The sequence below is a fragment of the Erpetoichthys calabaricus genome, chromosome 1 (assembly GCF_900747795.2).
Source record: "Erpetoichthys calabaricus chromosome 1, fErpCal1.3, whole genome shotgun sequence".
NCBI lineage: Eukaryota > Metazoa > Chordata > Cladistia > Polypteriformes > Polypteridae > Erpetoichthys > Erpetoichthys calabaricus.
In genome coordinates, this window is record NC_041394.2 from 40,106,085 (window position 1) to 40,126,038 (window position 19,954).

Below are 19,954 nucleotides of genomic sequence, written 5' to 3' on the forward strand. Positions count from 1 at the left end.
AGGTCAGGAATGCAATGTGCTTCTCCTCAGTTTTATTAGGCATTTGGGCTAAATTGATCTGTGGTTTTTAAACAGTAATTTAAGTTGCAAAGTTGTTGAAGTCCAGAATTCTGTAGACGAGTCAAGAGGGGTTTTTTTGTTAGCGGTTCCCTTTGTGATTTGGGCTACCATAGCAATTGAGCTTTTTGGATAACTCCAAGCTACTATTAATACTTCACTCTTTAAATTATGAAAGTTTGTACAATATTGTTTCAAAACACCAAATACCCAAAAGGAATTAAAATTATGAAATTTATTATCTTACAATCTCATTTTTCTTTTCATGGCTCATGTGTCGTCTTCACATTACAATGATGGCTAGTGACAAACAGATCATCAACTGCAACATTGCCACAACACCTTTCAGTAGTCCATTCCAGAATGATCTGCAGAGAACAGGAGGAGACTGCTTAGATTTCAAAACTTGTCCAGTTTTACAGAAAAATGCAGCTTCAGATTTCACTGGTTTGGCTAAACCAAACCATGAGGCAGTCAAGAGTGAAGTGATATTTTAAACCCATTGGCTGAATGGAAGCACTGAAAATTAAGAGTATGTCTAAGTGACAAAGGACTGCATAATAAAATTGAACAAACTAGGACTTCGGCACCCCCATTTGACGGCTTACCCATACCCTTGATCACATTTTAAAGAAACCTGTTGAAGCTCTTAAGTCTAAGATGACATGTAGAGTGACAAGGTGACTGACTACTGCCAACTTGTCCAGGAGTACCACAGTAGCTTCAAGCTGGCACATTAACCTGTTTAGATGCCAATACTTTAAATGAAATATGCAATTTAAAACAGTAGGAACAATTCTGAATTCATTTTTGCCATGACAAATCCCCAACGGTTTTGAGAGCGAGTGTCTAAAGAGAGTGTTCTGTGACCCTAAGCAGACTTACTGCCCTACCCATAAAATCCCCACTCTTGGTTTGACAAAATGTTTAGAAGAGAATCTTCAGAATTAGCTTGCTAGTTAATGTAATTCAAATAGTCGAAAATTCTTGTACTTCGTTTAATTTCAGCTAAGATGAAAAAAATGGAAAGCTGTGCTATAAAAGTTGGGAAAGAAATTAGAAAACATTTCTATAAATCAGATTGTAAAGTCAATCAATTGGAACAAGCCCATTTCACAGCAGATCTTAAAAATGAACACAGTGACATTCAGGGACCAAGAATCAAAGTTCTAAATGGAGCAAAACAGTTTTGCAGATAATCACCACAATAAGTCATCTAACCGTTATACACTCATCCATTTTGTTTAGCCTATAAAGGCCTACACTGGCTGGGGGCATCAGCACTATGAATTACACATTAACATGTCCATCCAGGCCAGGATGGAAGAATACCAGAACCACTTCAAATAGCAGAGGATGTGGTGCTAAAACCATACCTTGGACACCAGTGCATTGATGGGCCTACTGTAGTGTACATACCCACTTGCATGTCATAAGTTGAATCTGACATTACAATTGTCAGGTATGTGGAAGGAATTACAGCATCTGGGGGGTGGGTGGGAGAAGAGAAATGGCCATCCACAGCCAAATCGCAGCTTAGTCCAGTGTCAAACTGGAAGCGGAGACATTCCAAAACTCAATCTAATTCAACAATGTATAGCAGAGCCTTCCCCACAAGTACTGGATACGAGACTGGAGTAGGAAAGTTTGAGGGGCCACATTGAACTCAAACCTGCAAAAATCCCATATGGACATGGCAAGCAGTTACATGCTACCTACAGTCATGATAAAAGTTCGGAGCAATGCCATAGGGAAACCATTTGGAAAACAAGTGAAACAGGAAGGTTCCAGAAGACCCTTTACAGTATTAAGATCCATAAGTTGTGAATGAATAAAATGTGTTAAATACCACTGGGTTCTAAATTTGAAAAGGACTCTTGCTGCATAAACCAGAGTGCCGAATGGCTTTGCCAAGCAATGGCTCTATAAAGAAGCACACAGTCCAGTAAACTTTATACTGGTTCTAAAAGAGAAGACAGCTTTGCATAAGAGCTGCATCTGTGACAGCAGCTTTAGGTACTTCATGAAGCTGCTATTAATGGGGAAGAAGCCTTCAGCCTGCCTGGCCAGGAATTTTATGCCGAGGATGAAAGTCCTGTTTAAGATGGAGGAGAAGGGGTGGGTGGGCGGACGAACAAACATTGGTAATTGACTGAAATGGTAACTGACAACTAAAGAGTTTAAATGCTTAAGAGCACTACAATAGACTTCCTAATTATACAGGTTTGTGTAATGTCAGTTTGAAGGAGATATTTAAAATTGAAGAGCTAGATGAAGACAACCCTTTAAATCAAGCAAATAAATAAAGATGGCAAGCTCTTAATTGCAGCTTCAACAACTTAATGAAGCACATCTCATTCAAGTTTCTCAATGAGTGACCCAAGTGCTTATACTCTACTGCCCCATCCATTTATCCACAAATTCTCAAGCCAGTTAATGCAATTTAGAGCTCTGAAGCCAGAGTCTAACTGGGGAGCACTGGGGACAAAGCACAGGTCAATCTTCACATGGTAACACACAGTTTGTTTAAAGTCAAGGTTTACCCTAATGCAACATATGGGGGATATTTTTGAAGATAGTCAAAATGGTTCCACTTCATTTAATGCCAAGGCATGCTTTGCAGTATTTAAGGGATACAAACTTTCCAAGCTAATTTTCTTAAAGGAATCCGAAATAAAAAGTCCAACATACCGCAGGCTGCTGGTGTTCGATAGGATTACCCTGCTGTCGAACTCGCCCAACCAAGCACACTTTATGCACCCCAATATTATGGCAGGGGAGCACCCAGTTGGTGGATGGCAGCCTGGGAAAACTTTGCATTTTCTTATCTTGAGAATAAAGCAGGTTAGTGTGAAAAACAGATTAAGTGGGACAAGCTGTAGAACTGGGTGAACATTTGGAAAATGCAGATTAATGAAGAAAGGTGCAACATATGGGTAAAAGGAAAGTAATTTATAAAATATGGAAGACTATTCTACACATAGCAACCGCTGAAGGATTTGGGGTTTTTCCATGACCATGCTCATCTTAAAGTGCAGAATCTATAAAAAGCCAAATTAAATCTTTGAGCATAATCTTTTTTGTAATCAGTTTGATACAACCAGACTATATAATGCACTAGTGAGACCACATGTGGAGCAGTGTGCAGAATCCTGGGCACTGCACAAAACCACCCCACAACTCATTGTAGCATCTGAAGCTGCGCTAAGACCACCCAAGGATGTTGTACTCCAGACTCTGAATTAAACCAGTTTAGTCTTGAGCAAAGCAGATGGACAACCTGGATTAGGTCCTCAAAATCCTTAAAGGAAATAAAAGATCTGCAGAACTTCCGATTTCCTAAAGTACACGATTCAGTTTTAAACCAAGGACTGCAGCCAAGAAGCACTAACAGTTTGCTTTGGTAGCTTGTTAACGAGTAATGGTTGTTTCCATTGTCTTAAGTGTCTAGATGAGATATTGCAACAGCAAATTGAATAGTTGCCTTTTTGCATGGAAAATTTCGTGCACTTTTTTTTTTGGGGGGGGGGGGGGACCACACACACCTCTTAAACTGGATATTTTCAGAAATAAAACCAAATTCACACATTTGCCTTAAGAAAATGTACAAATCGGCATCTCATTTCAAATATCCAGGAGTAAAACTACCTTTACTTTTCAGCTCTAATTTAGCTTCTTGATTTGTACTTTTCAGGATTTTGCTATTAACCGCTTAGTAATGACTGCAAATCATTCCTTTGATTAGCTCTCCACATTGTACAATATTATATACCAGTAACAGCATACTGCATGATAATGTGCAGTGAATACACACAATTCCTCGTTTTCATACTTTGTACATTTAGCATTCGTTTGCTCAGGGGTTGATGGGCTTGCTGCTTCCTGAGCAGCTCTTTTCTCCACCCTAGCAGCCTGCTTCTCTAATTAAAGTCAGTATTTGTGTTGCAATTACTTCGCTTAAGTGGAAAATTAAGGAAAATACACTGTCACTCAATTCTGCAATCTGTCTCAAGAATGATTTAAGATATGAATAGGTAGGGGAAGTGACAGTGAAGGTGGTAGGGAAGGGCAATGGCGCCCATACATGCGCTGCACAGCCACCTTGCCGGCTGCCGTGGATAGTGGATTCTACAATAAAAATAAAGAGGGATCACCTTAGAGGTCAATTACCCGAAAGCTGATAGAGGTCATGTAGTATGTGAACACCAAATTTCAGGTCAATAGGTCAAACTATTACTGTAGCCGGTTTGCGAGCTACAGGCGATTTAAAATCCTGGACAAACTGACAGTCACGGTACCGTATTATACAAGATGATCTCCGTGTTGACATTTTATTAATTCTGCTGCTAGTAGAATTTGAATCTTTTTGTAATGGGAAGCTATTTGAAAGATTTAACTATAATAATTGGAAAGGATTTAAAATCCCAGCAAGAATATGTAAAGCTACAAGACAGTTATTCTTCAAAGGCTAAACCCCCAGGGACAGGATTGGGACACTCCTTAAGCATTGCCGAGGCCCATTATGAGGAGAGTCATTTCAGTATGCAAAAGTTACATGCCATGCTCAACCCCTGCCCAGCAAGAAAATTTAAGTTGAATTAAAGTGGCTTAGCATTTTAAAATGTGAAAACCGGCAAGATCAATAAAACCCAAATATGAAATTTACTGTAATTGGCCAAAACTGAGGCGTGATCACATTTAGAGCCCAGATTCTACTTATCCTTTGCATGCACTTCAAATGTTCCCTGCGTGTGTGTTCAAGACCGACGCTGAGCAAGGGTGGTTTAAAACTGCAAGTGTCCATTCGGATTAAAAATATATTCTTCAAGAAAGCCATTAGGAAACGAGTCCATATTTTAGGTGTCTAAAAGCTCAATCTGACAAACGTTCATTCTTGCAACTACCATAATGATTTTGAAAAACAAACTTCAGCAGTTGTAATGCAATTTGATTTCAGCATGCTCTCATAAATTTTGATGCTTCAAGGACTGTGTTAAAGGTTCTGCCGACATGCAGTATATGGCAGAGGTACTTCATGAATGCACTTGATATAACTAAGCAGGGAAGGTAGAAAACCACATGCAATGTTTGAACAGAAAAGGACCAGTTTTGTTCATCATCCAAGTAACCCAAGGTTAGATTTACCTAATGCTAGGACTGAATGAATTTAGTGGTGTCTGAATAGGTTTACATTTTGTCTGAAGTGCAGATTTGCCACTCTCCAGGACAGGCTAGTGTATTAAAATCATTCAAAATGAAAATTAGAATTACTAGATCATACAAAAATCCAAATGGCAAGGTTCTCAGGATTAAGATAATTGATTAGTAAATAAAGTTTGCTTTTTTAGCATTCAGTTGAAAGCATACAAGTCATTTTCATGGACTGAGGCAGGGCACCCCGAAGAACCACCATATATCATAGATTTGATGGACATATGCTAAAGAATTTAAACAAGCAAGGCTCACATTAACATTTAAAACTTAAAATTACAAAAGTATGGAGATATTTTACAGGTCAAATCCTGTTATACCAAAAGTATCAAAAGTAATGAAATTCAGAACAAATACTTGAGGCCAGGATTTCATAAAACAAATACCTTTAACATGTTGTAACAAAAAGTTTTAGTATAATTGGACGAAAAAACAGCCACCAATCATAATAGGATGCAAAAAAAATTATGCCAAGCCCACACTTAGTTTCAGGAAACCTAAAAAAAGCAGCCGTCTTTGTTAGTAACAAAAGAGCCTGTCGTGAAATCTGCGGTCTCTGGCAGTCTCCGTGAGTGTTGGTGCCACATCATACCCAGAGCTAAATTCTGAACCAGGAAACCCCTTACTTCAAGGTTAAGGATTTGCAGTTTTGCAAACTGACTGCCAGATTCCTTAAGTTTTGGACGGTTCTTCATAAGAGCAATCATCTTTGTTCTCAACTACACCTTTAATTAGGCTATTTCAAAAAATTAAATCTTGATCTTTTGCTACCAAGGTGTTATAAAAAAAAAAAGGCAAACTTTGATCTTGCAGAGATGCTACATTGATCTACAGTAGGATATTAAACCTTATTCCCACAAGCTACCTACTCACCTGGAAAACTTCATGGGGCTGAATGAACAAATCCAATTCTGCTAAATACCACTTCCGGCTGTTGCTGCCCTTTGACGACCACACTTTGTTCCAGGTGTCTGGGGATTTTGCATACTGGACATACACATTAAGTGACCCTAAATACAATGGATAATCAGTCAAAGGGAATTAATTGCCTCATGAATGTGCCATTACCATCGACACCAACCAAAAAAATTGCCAACAAATATTTAGAGGCTTAAACAGATGGAATAAAACCTTAAGGTAATAAAACTATACTTACCGAAGTCATTGCCAAACATACTGTACCAGAAGGACATGCACCTGGATCCCTGGAAGTGAGGGCTGGCTAGGAGGGCTCGATTGCCCAAATGGGAAGATGTTACTTCAGCATAAAGGTACTGGCCTGAGAAGAACAAGAACCTACTTAAGCCATTTGGAGTACAAAGGGGGGGAAAAAATGCCCCATAAGAGAAGAGCCATTACAACTCATTCCTAAACCACCTTATAGTTGCAAGGTTTTAAGGACAACTTGCACAAATTGTAACTGGTTCCAAGGTTTTTTCTACCCAGGTATTCTAGTATTGGCAGCGGGGTTGGGGAATCCATGTTTTGATGGAGAACCAAAAAACATTTTTATAGGGAAAGGAGCTTATGGCACCCATATCAAAAAGTGCCCGAGATTTAGGGAGGAGAGAGAGTTGCTCACATGACAATCCACACCAAGTAATCCTGCAATATGCTAATACACACAGTTAATACCTCTTAAAAAATTCAATTGATCTACAAATTCACAACAGACCGAGCTTTTGAACAGAATAACCACGTTATATTCATTGGTCAAGAATCCAGTCTTCAGCAAATACATGCACTTCTGTACAAAATGCATTTTTGAATGGTCCAGTGTTTACCACCATAGACTCCTATCAGACTGTTCTGCTCTCCAAGAAACAGAATTTCCTCAGTCCTCACAATTTGAAACATTTAGTTCTAAAGCAATCATCCTTTAATAAAATTTCCCCACGGTGACTCCGAAGCTGGGCTGATTGCCCATATCACAAGTCAGGGTCCCCAACACATGGACAAACATTAAGTGACACAGACATTGTCAAAATGGATAAAGCAGCATCCTACTTGCTAATAATCCTGTGCTTAAGTAGGGCGATGCAAGTATCTTACCTTTAAAAGGTCAGTCTCTTACCTGAAACGGACTTAACACAAAGGATGTGTGTAAGCCACTAACGTTTCAACTTCCAACTGTTCTTAGTCAAACAATTTAGTTAAGTCTTCAACAATCTTGCCAAGACCAATTTCACAGGGGTAGAATGTTTGAGACCAAGAGAGCAACTATCAATACTCCAGCCAAGGAATCTCTGAGGCAGCTCCCCCTTGTATAACTGGAACTGGGTGATTTGACAGAACTGTGAATAGGCTCTCAACCAAGAACTTGTCAGAAATGTTCTGGGCATAATTAGGGCAAGGGCTGCAAATTAAACCAAGTTTAATGTAGTTTGGCAATGAGAGAAGGCAAAAATTATATTAGCATCTCAAAACTAAGTAAGGGCATAATCTGACTAAGTTAGCCTCCAAGAACAGAAGTACACAGTGAACCAAATTATAAAAAGTGTCATAGCAGGTTTGTGCGAGCAAGTGTTGGGGATGTCCTGCTAGTTCATAGTGGCCCAAGTATGGTTCTACAATAAATCACCTGCCAGAGAAATCATCATCAGTTTATTCCAGTATTCATTACAGGACTGACCCAAAATTGACTGGCCACAGTAACAAAAGGCTATCAGTTTAGAGGCCTAAATAACTAATGCTGACCCATACTAGAGTACCATCAGCCACCAGTTTATCCTCCAAGGTGTGTTACGTGGAGCACTGGGGCTCAGTGTGCAGCCAGCAGACTGTATAAAAAGAGTTAGAAATTGTCAAAATGGATACTAATGTATAGTGCTTCTTAAAATCAGCCTTACATGTACACTGTACGAGTGCATTTTCTCTCTGAAAGTGAATTATGGCCAAGTACATTTATGTTCTATGCAACCTCCCAATAAGGTACATTTATGGCAGATACCACAAAATTTTAAAGGGAGCTCAACCCTACCTAAACCTTTAAATCAAGAGTAAGACCAGCAGAACAGGGGCTCCTAGAACAAGCCTACTGCTTTTGAAAAATTTCTAGGCTCTCAATTAGAGATGTAAAAGAAATAAACCCTTATACCAGAGTCAGTTAAGCAAGCTTGGCCACATTCAGTAGCCCTTTAGTCTGCTTGCTTGGGCATGCCAAGACCAACACCTTTGTTTAAATTAAACTGGCTCTCACACCATGTGTGCTTTCCAACTCTCTCTACACATCTTTTGTAATCCACCTTAAAAAAATGGCAAATGCCCATCTTTCTGGTTACTAGATCTGTCATTCCAGGAACTGGAAAGCATCTTCAGGGGAAGTATGAATGGGCAGGAAATGGCAGAATTTTGCTCAAGGCAAAAAGCTAGTAGAATCTGTGGCAAGAGGGAAAGCCTAACACCTGGTCAGAAAGACCCAAAGCAAAGATAACTATTAGGAAGTCAGAGCAGGTTGGGCAAGTAAATAGTATAGTTGGGGCATAGGCAGCAGGGATCAGACAGGTGGGAGGGTGATGTGCAACACAGGATAACATCCGGCATGTATACAGTCATTGTATTTATGTTTGTCAAAGCCCTCCTTTGAACCTTTACCTGGAGAAATTGCAAGAGCTGCTTGACCCATCTGCTCTGGGTATAATTCATTGGAACACCTCCTTAGTAGCTGTCCAAAAGCACTTGGAGAAAGCTACGACTAGACACCATAGCTGTCACGGACGATTTAAATCACAGCAATCACCACAAGACATCCACTGAAGACTCAAGGCTGGAAAAACCACCATGCCTAAGCAAAATCTAGGACTGGTCTCCTCTGTACAGCCTCCAATTGGCAGGAGAATAGATCTGGTCAAGCAGCTAAAAAGATTTTTAAACAACCGCACACTGGACACATTTGATCATTTTTTCAGATGTCACTGTGGAGTTAACATTTAAAACTACAAAAATGCCTTGGGAAGAACAGAGGCAAAAGAAAGCCAAAATACTAGGTGCACATGGAGTAGCATCAGATTAGTATTTGGTGCGAGTTGCCAGGGTTTTGCTTTGCAGGGTGTTTAGATTAGGGAATAATGGTAGAGGCAAAGAATAGGGCTAGGAGTGACAAACCACAGAAAGTCACTAGGTGGTTATGGATCAAGAGATCCAACCTGTAGGAGGCTGGTGTTGAGATGGGAGGCAGGACAACCACCCCAATGGGGTCTGCTGGGCAAAGGTATGATATTGAAAGACCTGAAAACAAAAGGACCCTGGAATGACATTGAAGATGCAATCAAGTACAATTAGAAGGTATATCTTGAACTAGTTGTAAACTGGAAAAAGCATATTACAAGTAAATTAAAATTTGTTAGCTCTTTACATTAAATTGTAGGAAGAACTCGAAGCCGACATCTGACAGCTTACATCCTTTCCCCAAAGGTTTGTGATTTTTTTTAGGTCTGATTTTGTAAAGTTTAGAACAGAAATCAATGGGGAGATGATTGACTTAAAGTGGCATGGCAGCATGCAGAGTTAGTTATCAAGTCAGTGCTTTAGTTACTCTGCAAGCCTGAATCCACCATTTGACTTCTGGATGCTTTCATTGGTCATCAGGAAGCTAATTCAGGTAGCCCAATTTTAAAACCTTGATTATGAGGTTTTGAACATTCAGTATGGGCACACTTCAAATTGATCATTCATGGCAGTTTTAAATACAACGCCAACCACCTAGGCAAGTTTAGCAATTCTGAACAACTAAATCTAATGTACCTTGGAACATTGAACATCCACTGAGAGAAGTGTTCAGCAGGGTAGCTGTATCTAGTGATCTTTCATGATGCAATACCCAGTTAAGGTCACCTTGGGAACACAGTTGCCATCCACACAAATTGTTTTCAAAGTCACAAAACAGTGTATCTGAATCATTAGAAAGTGGCAATGCAGGGTAACTAGTGCTCAACAAGCCAGAGACTGCACTAGGACTGGGATGGGCAGAAAACTCCTCGCATCCATAGCCAGACACTACTATGTCATCTATAGCAGCATCCCCATTAACATTTGAAAGGGTCCCCTCAAGAATAATCTGCAAGAATACAATAAGTACATAGTTAAAACATTTGGCTGAAGGAGTGCTCTGCTCAACTTTGAATAAAATAAAGCAATGGAGATGACTGAACACCAGAAAGGTTTACCAAGCAAACATTGCGGATGGGAGTTTAGCACAATGGAGGACAATTCAACTTTTAATGTATAATCTGAGCAGATGAAATATTGATGCGCTCAACACTTAATCCTATTTTCACACATTTCACTTCCTCACCTGGAATTTTATATCTGCATCCATCAAGATGTCTAGTTTTTCAAAGTACCATGTTCGGGTCATAGCTCTCTCAACAGACCATAGCTTGTGCCAGCTGTCTGGGGAATGCAGATACTGTAGATGGATGGCAAGTATTTCTAAATCAAAAAAAGGAAAAAAAAAAAAATTTAAGTCCTGTATCTAGCCCAGGTTTCTAGCAAAAAACAACAGCAGCAGCGGATGCTGAAGAAAAGAAATCTATACTCACTCACTCCTTGTCCAAACACACTGTACCAGAAGGAAAAGCATTTGGAGCCTTGGAAAACTGGACTGACCAGGACAGCAGTTTGGACCCTCTCTAAAAGGAATGGTGGTCGAAGGTAGAGGTACTGACCTAAGAGCAGACAACAGTTGGTCTCCAAGTATTACATGATTGTGCCAAGTGCTTGCTAACTTAAGATATGCACAAGTACTAAACTTATGGAGAGAGGAGGGGGAAAAAAAACAAAAAAAAAACCCAACACCACACCAAACACTGCAGAACCTACCTGGTCAAGTCAGTTTTGTAGTCAAAAGCAGAGGATTTAGAAAAGGGATGAAATACTGAATGGAAAGAACCATAATGAGATATACATTTCTAATTCTTTAGACCTTGATAAATGTAGGACTTGTGCATTTTAAAAACTGTGGACTAGGTCTTAAACAGTTCATATTGGCTTTACACCCACCTGAAAATGATCACTAATATATCTAGTTTTGGGAGAACTACATGTTGGGGAGCATACACTGGTACAGTGCATTGCCATGCCCACCTCACTACAAAACAGCTCAGTATCCAAAGGTGGCCATCCCTTGAGGCAGACAAGTGGTTCGGTGCCACTCTCTAGAAATAACTGTGCCACAGCCAGGTGTTACATGGGTGTTCCCTTGGCCTGACCCATCCACAATGAGGATCCTGTGAACCAGATCACCATCAGGGAAATCACTCTACATGGCTGCAGTGCTGTAATGGATGCTCCCTCAATGCAGGTAATGTGCCTCATTCAGGACTCCTTGAGCAACCACTCATCCAACACAAAGTTGAACCAGCAGTACCGGAAGACTAAGTGTATAAATCTGGGCTTCATAACAATGGGGAACCAAATTTTTCAAAAATGGCAATGCACGATTGTCATGTTACCAGGCATGGACTTCAGTTTTGTTGGGAATTTGACCATTGTGATCAAATCTTTATAGTGGGGGCAGACCTCTGCATCAGAGAACTTGTGCCAAGCCTTGAAACATCACCACCATACTAACATTTACTGAGCAAATTAGGAACATCTGCTTATCCAAGCAATTATCCAACCAGCTAATCACATGGCAGCACCACAACAGAAAATCCTGCAGACACAGTTTAGGAGCTTCAGTTATCTGTCAAACACTAGAATGTTGAAAACAAATAAGACTGGTATGATTTACACAACTGCTGATCTCTATGGATTTTCATTTGAAAATATATACCCTAGACTGAAAATCTAAGGATTAAAATAATCCTTAATCATAAAACCTCCAACCAGCCTAGACAACTGGTGTGCAGAAAAAGACATCAAAATGTACAGCAAGTTTAATCTTTAGGTGGATGGGCTACAACAGCAGAACACAATCATGTTCAACTCCTGTCCACAAAGTTGAAATCTGACACTGCAGTGGATATAGGCTCATCAAAACTGCACAGTTGAAGGCAAAACATTCTGGTCTGATTAATTTCAATTTCTGGGGAGACAGCTATTAGGATCAGAATTTGGCACCAACAGTAAGAATCCAGCCATCCAATCCACCCTATGACAATGGTCCAGACAGATAGTGGCAAAGAGTAATCATTGGGGGAGGGGTTTGTTAGCACACTTTGGGCCCCTTTAATATCAATCACCATTTGAATGCCACGGCCTAATCAGCATTTTAACAAGGTGCATCCATTCATGGCCACAATTTGTCCTTCTAATGGTGTATTATGCAGGAGTAGCCATGATGCAACACAAGTGTCATTTCAAACAATTATGAAAAATGACAGGCCTCTCACTTAAGTGCAGAAGACCATTGTTTAATTCCACTTCACTATTTTAGACTGAATGCCTAGCCTTCAGTAGAGCAACAACTGAAAATTTGAGCCAGGATTAAAATGTCACCAAGGCCCTTAGAGAAACACAAAGGAGAGCAGAGTACAAGTAACAAAATGATAAGCTTAAGGTGTCATCTCTTTAGGGCTTGCTTGTTAAAAATTACCAGAATTTCATCAAGGATGTCCTCTCCCCACATCCATAAACCTCCTCCTAGGCCTTCCTCTTTTCCTGGCAGCTCTTAACAGCCTTCCCCCAATATACTCGGCATCTCTCCTCTGCAAGTCCAAACCAACACAATCTTGGACTTTGCACTAGAGGGTCAGCTCAAGTTGGATGGTTGGGAGGCACTCATTTCTAATCCGGTCCATCACACCTAGTGCAAATCTTACAGCTGGAAGTAGCAGAGTTAAAGATGTAGTCTCCTGCTTTTTGGTCAGTGCCACCATCTCCAACCCATATAACAGCTGATCTTACTACCGTCCTGTAGACCTTCCCTTTCACTCTAGGATACCAGTCGGTCACAAGTTACTCCCGACACTTCACCCATTCCACCCTGCCAGCACTTACCTCTTCCATAAATCCCCATTACTCTGTACTGTTGATCCAAGTATTTAAACTCCTCCACCTTTAACAACTCTACTCCTTGCATCCTCACCATTCCACCGACCTCCCTCTCATTTACACATGTATTCTGTTTTGTTCCAACTGACCTTCATGCCTCGCTTCAGAGCATCTCTTCACCTCTAGGGTCTCAACCCGCTCCCTACTAAATCACTACAGATCACAATGTCATTGGCAACCATCAGTCCATGGGGACTCCTGTCTAATCTCATCTGTCAACCTGTCCACCATAGCAAATAAGGGCTCAGAGCCGATCCCCGATGTAATCCCACCTCCACCTTGAATGCATCTGTCACTCCCACCGCAGACCTCACCACTGTCGCACTTTCCTCGTACATATCCTGTACCACTCTACAAATGTCTCTGCCACTCCCGACTTCCTCATACAATACCACAGCTCCTCTTGAGGCACCCTATCATGCTTTCTCCAGGTCCACAAAGACTCAAAGCAACTCCTTTTGGCCTTCTCTATCAAAACCCTCCGCAAACAGCTCTTCTGTGGTGCTATTTCTTGGCATGAAATCATACTGCTGTTCACTAATCACCTAACTTCTTAACCTAGTTTCCACTACTTACCCCATAAGTTCATGCTGAGGTTCATCAATTTTAACCCCCTGTAGTTACTACAGTTTTGAACATCCCCTTAAAATAATCTGCACCAGTACACTTCACTCCTCCAACATCCTCTCATTTTCCAAGATTCCATTAAACAATCTGGTTAAAAGCTCCACTGCCAACATCTCCACGCTTCCACAAGTATGTCTGGACCAACAGCCTTTTTTTATATACAGTATAGCCGTCCTTACAGTACTTCATCCTTGCTAATATGTTGAACTACATGATTCACTATCCTCCAACTTTCTCTTCATCCTCTCAAAGTGCTTTCCATCTGCTCAACACTCTCCCTGCTTCAGAGTATGTTCCATCTTTATCCTTCATCACCTTAACCTGCTGCACATCTTTCCCAGCTCGGTCCCTGTCTAGAGAATCTGTACAGGTACATTTCTCCCTCCTTAGTGTCCAGCCTCTCATACGCCTTTTCTTTAGCCTTTGCCACCTCTCGTGTCACCTTACTCATCTTCTTGTACTCATCTACTTTCTGCATCTCCGACTATCCCCCTTCATCATCCTCTTCCTCTAAACTCTCCTGTACTTCCCCATTCCACCACCAGATTTCCTTTTCCTCCTTCCTCTGTCCAGAGGTCACAAAGCACCTTTCTTGCCATCTCCCTTACTACATCTGCTGTAGTTGCCCAACTGTCTGGTAACTAGTAATACAGTGATCCTAATTTACCCCATGGAGTTTACATTTGTCATTTTACTTAAATGGTACAAAATTTGGGCCCATACAGTGCATCTGGAAAGTATTCACAGCGCATCACTTTTTCTACATTTTGTTATGTTACAGCCTTATTCCAAAATGGATTAAATTCATTTTTCCCCCCTCAGAATTCTACACACAACACCCCATAATGACAACATAAAAAGTTTGAGGTTTTTGCAAATTTATAAATAAAAAAAAATTGAGAAAGCACATGTACATAAGTGTTCACAGCCTTTGCCATGAAGCTTGAAATTGAGCTCAAGTGCATCCGGTTTCCCCGGATCATCCTGGAGATGTTTCTGCAGCTTAATTGGAGTCCACCTGCGGTAAATTCAGTTGACTGGACATGATTTGGAAAGGCACACACCTGTCTATATAAAGGCCCCACAGTTGACAATTCATGTTAGAGCACAAACCAAGCATGAAGTCAAAGGAATTGTCTGTAGACCTCCAAGACAGGATTGTCTCGAGGCACAAATCTGGGGAAGGTTACAGAAAAATTTCTGCTGCTTTAAAAGATCCCAATGAGCATAGTGGGCTCCATCTTCCATAAATGGGAGAAGTTCTAAACCACCAGGACTCTTCCTAGAGCTGGCCGGCCATCTAAAACTGAGCGATCGAGGGAGAAGGGCCTTAGTCAGGGAGGTGACCAAGAACCTGATTGTCACTGTCTGAGCTCCAGAGGTCCTCTGGAGAGAGGAGAACCTTCCAGAAGGACAACAATCTCTGCAGCAATCCACCAATCAGGCCTGTATGATAGAGGGACCAGACGGAAGCCACTCCCTAGTAAAAGGTACATGGCAGCCCGCCTGGAGCTTGCCAAAAGGCACCTGAAGGACACAGACCATGAGAAAAAAAATTCTCTGGTCTGATGAACTCTGGTGTGAATGCTAGGCGTCACGTTTGGAGGAAACCTGGCACCATCCCTACAGTGAAGCATGGTAGTGGCAGCATCATGCTGTGGGGATGTTTTTCAGTGGCAGGAACTGGGAGACTATTTAGGATAAAGGGAAAGATGACTGCAGCAATGTACAGAGACATCCTGCTCCAGAGCACTCTACTTCAGACTGGGGTGACGGTTCATCTTTCAGCAGGACAACGACCCGAAGCACACAGCCAAGATATCAAAGGAGTGGCTTCAGGACAACTGTGAATGTCCTTGAGTGGCCCAGCCAGAGCCCAGACATGAATCTGAACATCTCTGGAGAGATCTTAAAATGGCTGTGCACCGACGCTTCCCATCCAACCTGATGGAGCTTGAGGTGCTGCAAAGAGGAATGGGCGAAACTGGCCAAGGATAGGTGTGCCAAGCTTGTGGCATCATATTCAAAAAGACTTGAGGCTGTAATTGCTGCCAAAGGTGCATCGACAAAGTATTGAGCAAAGGCTGTGAATACTTATGTACATGTGATCTCAGTTTTTTTATTTTTAATAAAATTGCAAAAACCCCAAGTAAACTTTTTACACGTTGTCATTATGGGGTGTTGTGTGTAGAATTCTAAGGAAAAAAGTGAATTTAATCCATTTTGGAACAAGGCTGCAACAAACGGTGGAAAAAGTGATGCACTGTGAATACTTTCTGGATGCACTGTACATACATAAACAGGAGGTTTAACAAAGACAAAAATCAGAGCAAGGAAGAAGGAGGAAAGTCATGGATGCATGAGAGCTCAGATAATTGTTACTAATGTCAAACTTCAATGGGTGTAGAGCAGGGGTCTCCAACCAGGGCCAAACTGTCAGATTGAGTTCAAATCTCTAAATATTTGCATGTTAAAATTTAGGACTTGGACACCACATTGCCACAAAAAAGAAACATACCTGCAAAGTTGCGACAGCTGGTTTCACCATTTGGCAGGCTGTTTTTCTCAAATTCTTCTGGCCTTTCCCGGGAAAGAGTCCACTCAAAGTCCCCATTTGGCCAATGCTTCCATCCACAGAGATTCAGCTCAAAATTACAAGAATGCAGGAGCTGGGCCTCTGACAACCCCTCTGTACTCAAAGGGGAGAGCAACCCTAATCCATCAAGTGATGCCAGGATATTCACAGATGAATTTGAAGCAGCAGCCATAGAACTGACACCAGGACTAACAGCAGACACATCTGTAGGCCATTCTGTACCTAATCCATTCAACAAGGCCAATATATTGTCAGAAGAATTTGAGAGAGAGGCTATCAAATTGTTGATATTGGGTTCTTCTGTACTATTAGAGATTGACCTTGAACCTCTAGGAGGCGGGGATAAAATATCCACAGGAGAATTTGAGACCGTGGCTATCAAATTGCCGAGTTCAGGACTAACAGTAGGCTCTTCTGTACCTAATCCATTCAGCAAGGCCAATATATTGTCAGAAGAATTGGAGAGAGAAGCTTTTAGATTACTGACATCAGGACTAACAGTAGGCTCTTCTGTACCTAATCCAGTGAGAGACGCCAATATATTGTCAGAAGAATTTGAGAGAGAAGCTATCAAATTGCTGATATCGGGTTCTTCTGTACTATTAGAGATTGACCGTGAACCTCTAGGAGGCGGGGATAAAATATCCCCAGGAGAATTTGAGACCGTGGCTATCAAATTGCCGAGTTCAGGACTAACAGTAGGCTCTTCTGTACCTAATCCATTCAACAAGGCCAATATATTGTCAGAAGAATTGGAGAGAGAAGCTATCAAATTGCTGATATCGGGTTCTTCTGTACTATTAGAGATTGACCTTGAACCTCTAGGAGGCGGGGATAAAATATCCCCAGGAGAATTGGAGACCGAGGCTATCAAATTGCCAAGTTCAGGATTAACAGTAGGCTCTTCTATACCTAATCCATTCAACAAGGCCAATATATTGTCAGAAGAATTGGAGAGAGAGGCTATCAAATTGCCGATACCGGGTTCTTCTGTACTATTAGAGATTGACCTTGAACTTCTAGGTGGAGGAGATAAAATATCCACAGGAGAATTTGAGACTGAGGCTATCAAATTGCCGAGTTCAGGATTAACAGTAGGCTCTTCTGTACCTAATCCAGTGAGAGATGCCAATATATTGTCAGAAGAATTGGAGAGAGAGGCTATCAAATTGCTGATATCGGGTTCTTCTGTACTATTAGAGATTGACCTTGAACCTCTAGGAGGCAGGGATAAAATATCCACAGGAGAATTTGAGACCGTGGCTATCAAATTGCCGAGTTCAGGATTAACAGTAGGCTCTTCTGTACCTAATCCAGTGAGAGATGCCAATATATTGGCAGAAGAATTTGAGAGAGAGGCTATCAAATTGCTGATATTGGGTTCTTCTGTACTATTAGAGATTGACCTTGAACCTCTAGGAGGCGGGGATAAAATATCCACAGGAGAATTTGAGACCGTGGCTATCAAATTGCCGACATCAGGACTAACAGTAGGCTCTTCTGTACCTAATCCATTCAGCAAGGCCAATATATTGTCAGAAGAATTGGAGAGAGAAGCTATCAAATTGCTGATATCGGGTTCTTCTGTACTATTAGAGATTGACCTTGAACCTCTAGGTGGAGGAGATGAAATATCCACAGGAGAATTTGAGACTGAGGCTATCAAATTGCCGAGTTCAGGATTAACAGTAGGCTCTTCTGTACCTAATCCAGTGAGAGATGCCAATATATTGTCAGAAGAATTGGAGAGAGAGGCTATCAAATTGCTGATATCGGGTTCTTCTGTACTATTAGAGATTGACCTTGAACCTCTAGGAGGCGGGGATAAAATATCCACAGGAGAATTTGAGACCGTGGCTATCAAATTGCCGAGTTCAGGATTAACAGTAGGCTCTTCTGTACCTAATCCAGTGAGAGATGCCAATATATTGGCAGAAGAATTTGAGAGAGAAGCTATCAAATTGCTGATATCGGGTTCTTCTGTACTATTAGAGATTGACCTTGAACCTCTAGGTGGAGGAGATAAAATATCCACAGGAGAATTTGAGACTGAGGCTATCAAATTGCTGACATCAGGACTAACCGTAGGCTCTTCTGTACCTGACCCATTGAGTAAGGCCAATATATTTGAAGATTTTGAGATTATAGTAGAAACATCTGCAGGGTCTCCTGTACTAGTGGGTAAGATGCCTTTGGATGATTTTGCTTCTGTTGTCCAATACATACTGGTTTTACGACTAGTCGTCAAATCTGCTTCTCCAGCGTTTAAAGAAAGCGATCTTGAACCTCTCCCATGGAATGCAGGAGACAAGATATCAGAAAATTCCATATTAGATAAAAGTGAAAAGATGGAATGGTTGCCATCTACATTAACATTCCTAAGAGCACGAACAGCAGCTTTTGAGAAAGGTGGCAGCAGGATGGTCTCATCTAAGCTATCCAACTCTTGGCTGGGATTATCTGTTAAAATTACAGCACTTTAAACAATGTGGATACTGCTCAATATTTTAAAATCCTCACAAATAGGATGTTTACTTACCAAAAGAGTAAGATTCACAGGCAGCACCTAGTAAATAAAATAAAAATACTTTAAACTCAGAAACATTAGCAAGTCAAAGAAGATCCCAGTAATGCTTCCGTTTAGGAAAAAACCTGCAGGGGTGTGACTTTAGTAGCACTGACACATTTTAATCTTTAAAGACCTTAAGGCAATACACACATGTATAGATAGCTGTTCAGGCATGCAAACAGCTGAGCTGCTTTTCATTAAAAACTTTAGGATATATGCATATTTGGAAGGGGGCTTATATATATATATATAAATAAAAAACTGCATTGTTTCAGGCATTTTACAGGAACACTACAGCTCAATACCATAAACATTCACAATGGATTAAGTATTTGAGAACTATTGCATCAAAATGCATATAAATTTCACTAAAGAAATATTCTTCACCCCCCTGCCACCCCTCCCCATTTAGTTTGTAGTGGGGGGACCCAACAAATAAGTGTTCAATTTTCATGTAGAAAGTACACAAGCATACAAGAACAGGACCCAGAAGTCACAACAGCAATGAAACATCCGGGTTGGGTAAAATTGCTGAACTCTCACAATTCACATGTCTGTTATCCATCATATAACATGTATCATCATCTGCAGATGGTATTAGTGGAATTCACTTTTCCCTTGATATTGCAGGTTTTTAACCTACAAAATAACTGATATGTAGATAATGCAACACTATTTACACAACATTTTGCCCCTTCAAGGTTTTTCCACATTGTGTGAAACAGTCTAGTGCTGAATAATACGAGTCCTGTTTTACAATCTATGATGGCAGCAGATAATTAATGCTTTTGTGAAGAAAGGACAGGACAATGTATACAGGAAAGGTAATCAATTTTTGACGAGTATTTTTAAAAGTTAGTACTTTTCTATAAAATAAAAAAATCCTCTTTATAATAAAG

General features: G+C 40.8%; 1 protein-coding gene and 1 long non-coding RNA gene across 9 annotated transcripts in view; one reads left to right on the forward strand and one right to left on the reverse strand.

Annotated features, from left to right (window-relative positions):
* Positions 1–310: 310 nt before the first annotated feature.
* Positions 311–19,954, reverse strand: part of LOC114665886 (uncharacterized) — a 53,417-nt gene continuing 33,773 nt past the window's right edge. The window contains exons 9-19 of one of the 4 annotated variants that reach the window (XM_051919839.1): positions 19,026–19,052; positions 18,587–18,946; positions 17,893–17,992; positions 17,108–17,298; positions 16,409–16,813; positions 10,809–10,934; positions 10,562–10,698; positions 10,012–10,324; positions 6,425–6,547; positions 6,142–6,278; positions 311–425 (exon numbers count right to left, since the gene is read on the reverse strand). In XM_051919839.1, coding sequence (XP_051775799.1) covers positions 321–425; positions 6,142–6,278; positions 6,425–6,547; positions 10,012–10,324; positions 10,562–10,698; positions 10,809–10,934; positions 16,409–16,813; positions 17,108–17,298; positions 17,893–17,992; positions 18,587–18,946; positions 19,026–19,052 — 2,024 coding nt within the window. In that variant the 3' untranslated portion in view covers positions 311–320. Of the gene's footprint in view, positions 426–6,141; positions 6,279–6,424; positions 6,548–10,011; positions 10,325–10,561; positions 10,699–10,808; positions 10,935–16,408; positions 16,814–17,107; positions 17,299–17,892; positions 18,289–18,486; positions 18,947–19,025; positions 19,053–19,954 lie in introns of all 4 variants that reach the window. The other 3 variants (XM_051919831.1, XM_051919837.1, XM_051919842.1) reach the window with 3 other exon arrangements.
* LOC127526024 (uncharacterized) lies at positions 16,645–18,634 on the forward strand. 5 transcript variants are annotated; one of them, XR_007933646.1, is made up of 7 exons: positions 16,645–16,780; positions 16,883–17,074; positions 17,573–17,668; positions 17,969–18,064; positions 18,167–18,262; positions 18,365–18,460; positions 18,563–18,634. It is a non-coding gene; the product is annotated as an uncharacterized LOC127526024 (long non-coding RNA). The 5 variants fall into 5 exon arrangements; XR_007933650.1 differs by lacking the exon at positions 18,167–18,262; XR_007933647.1 differs by lacking the exon at positions 17,573–17,668.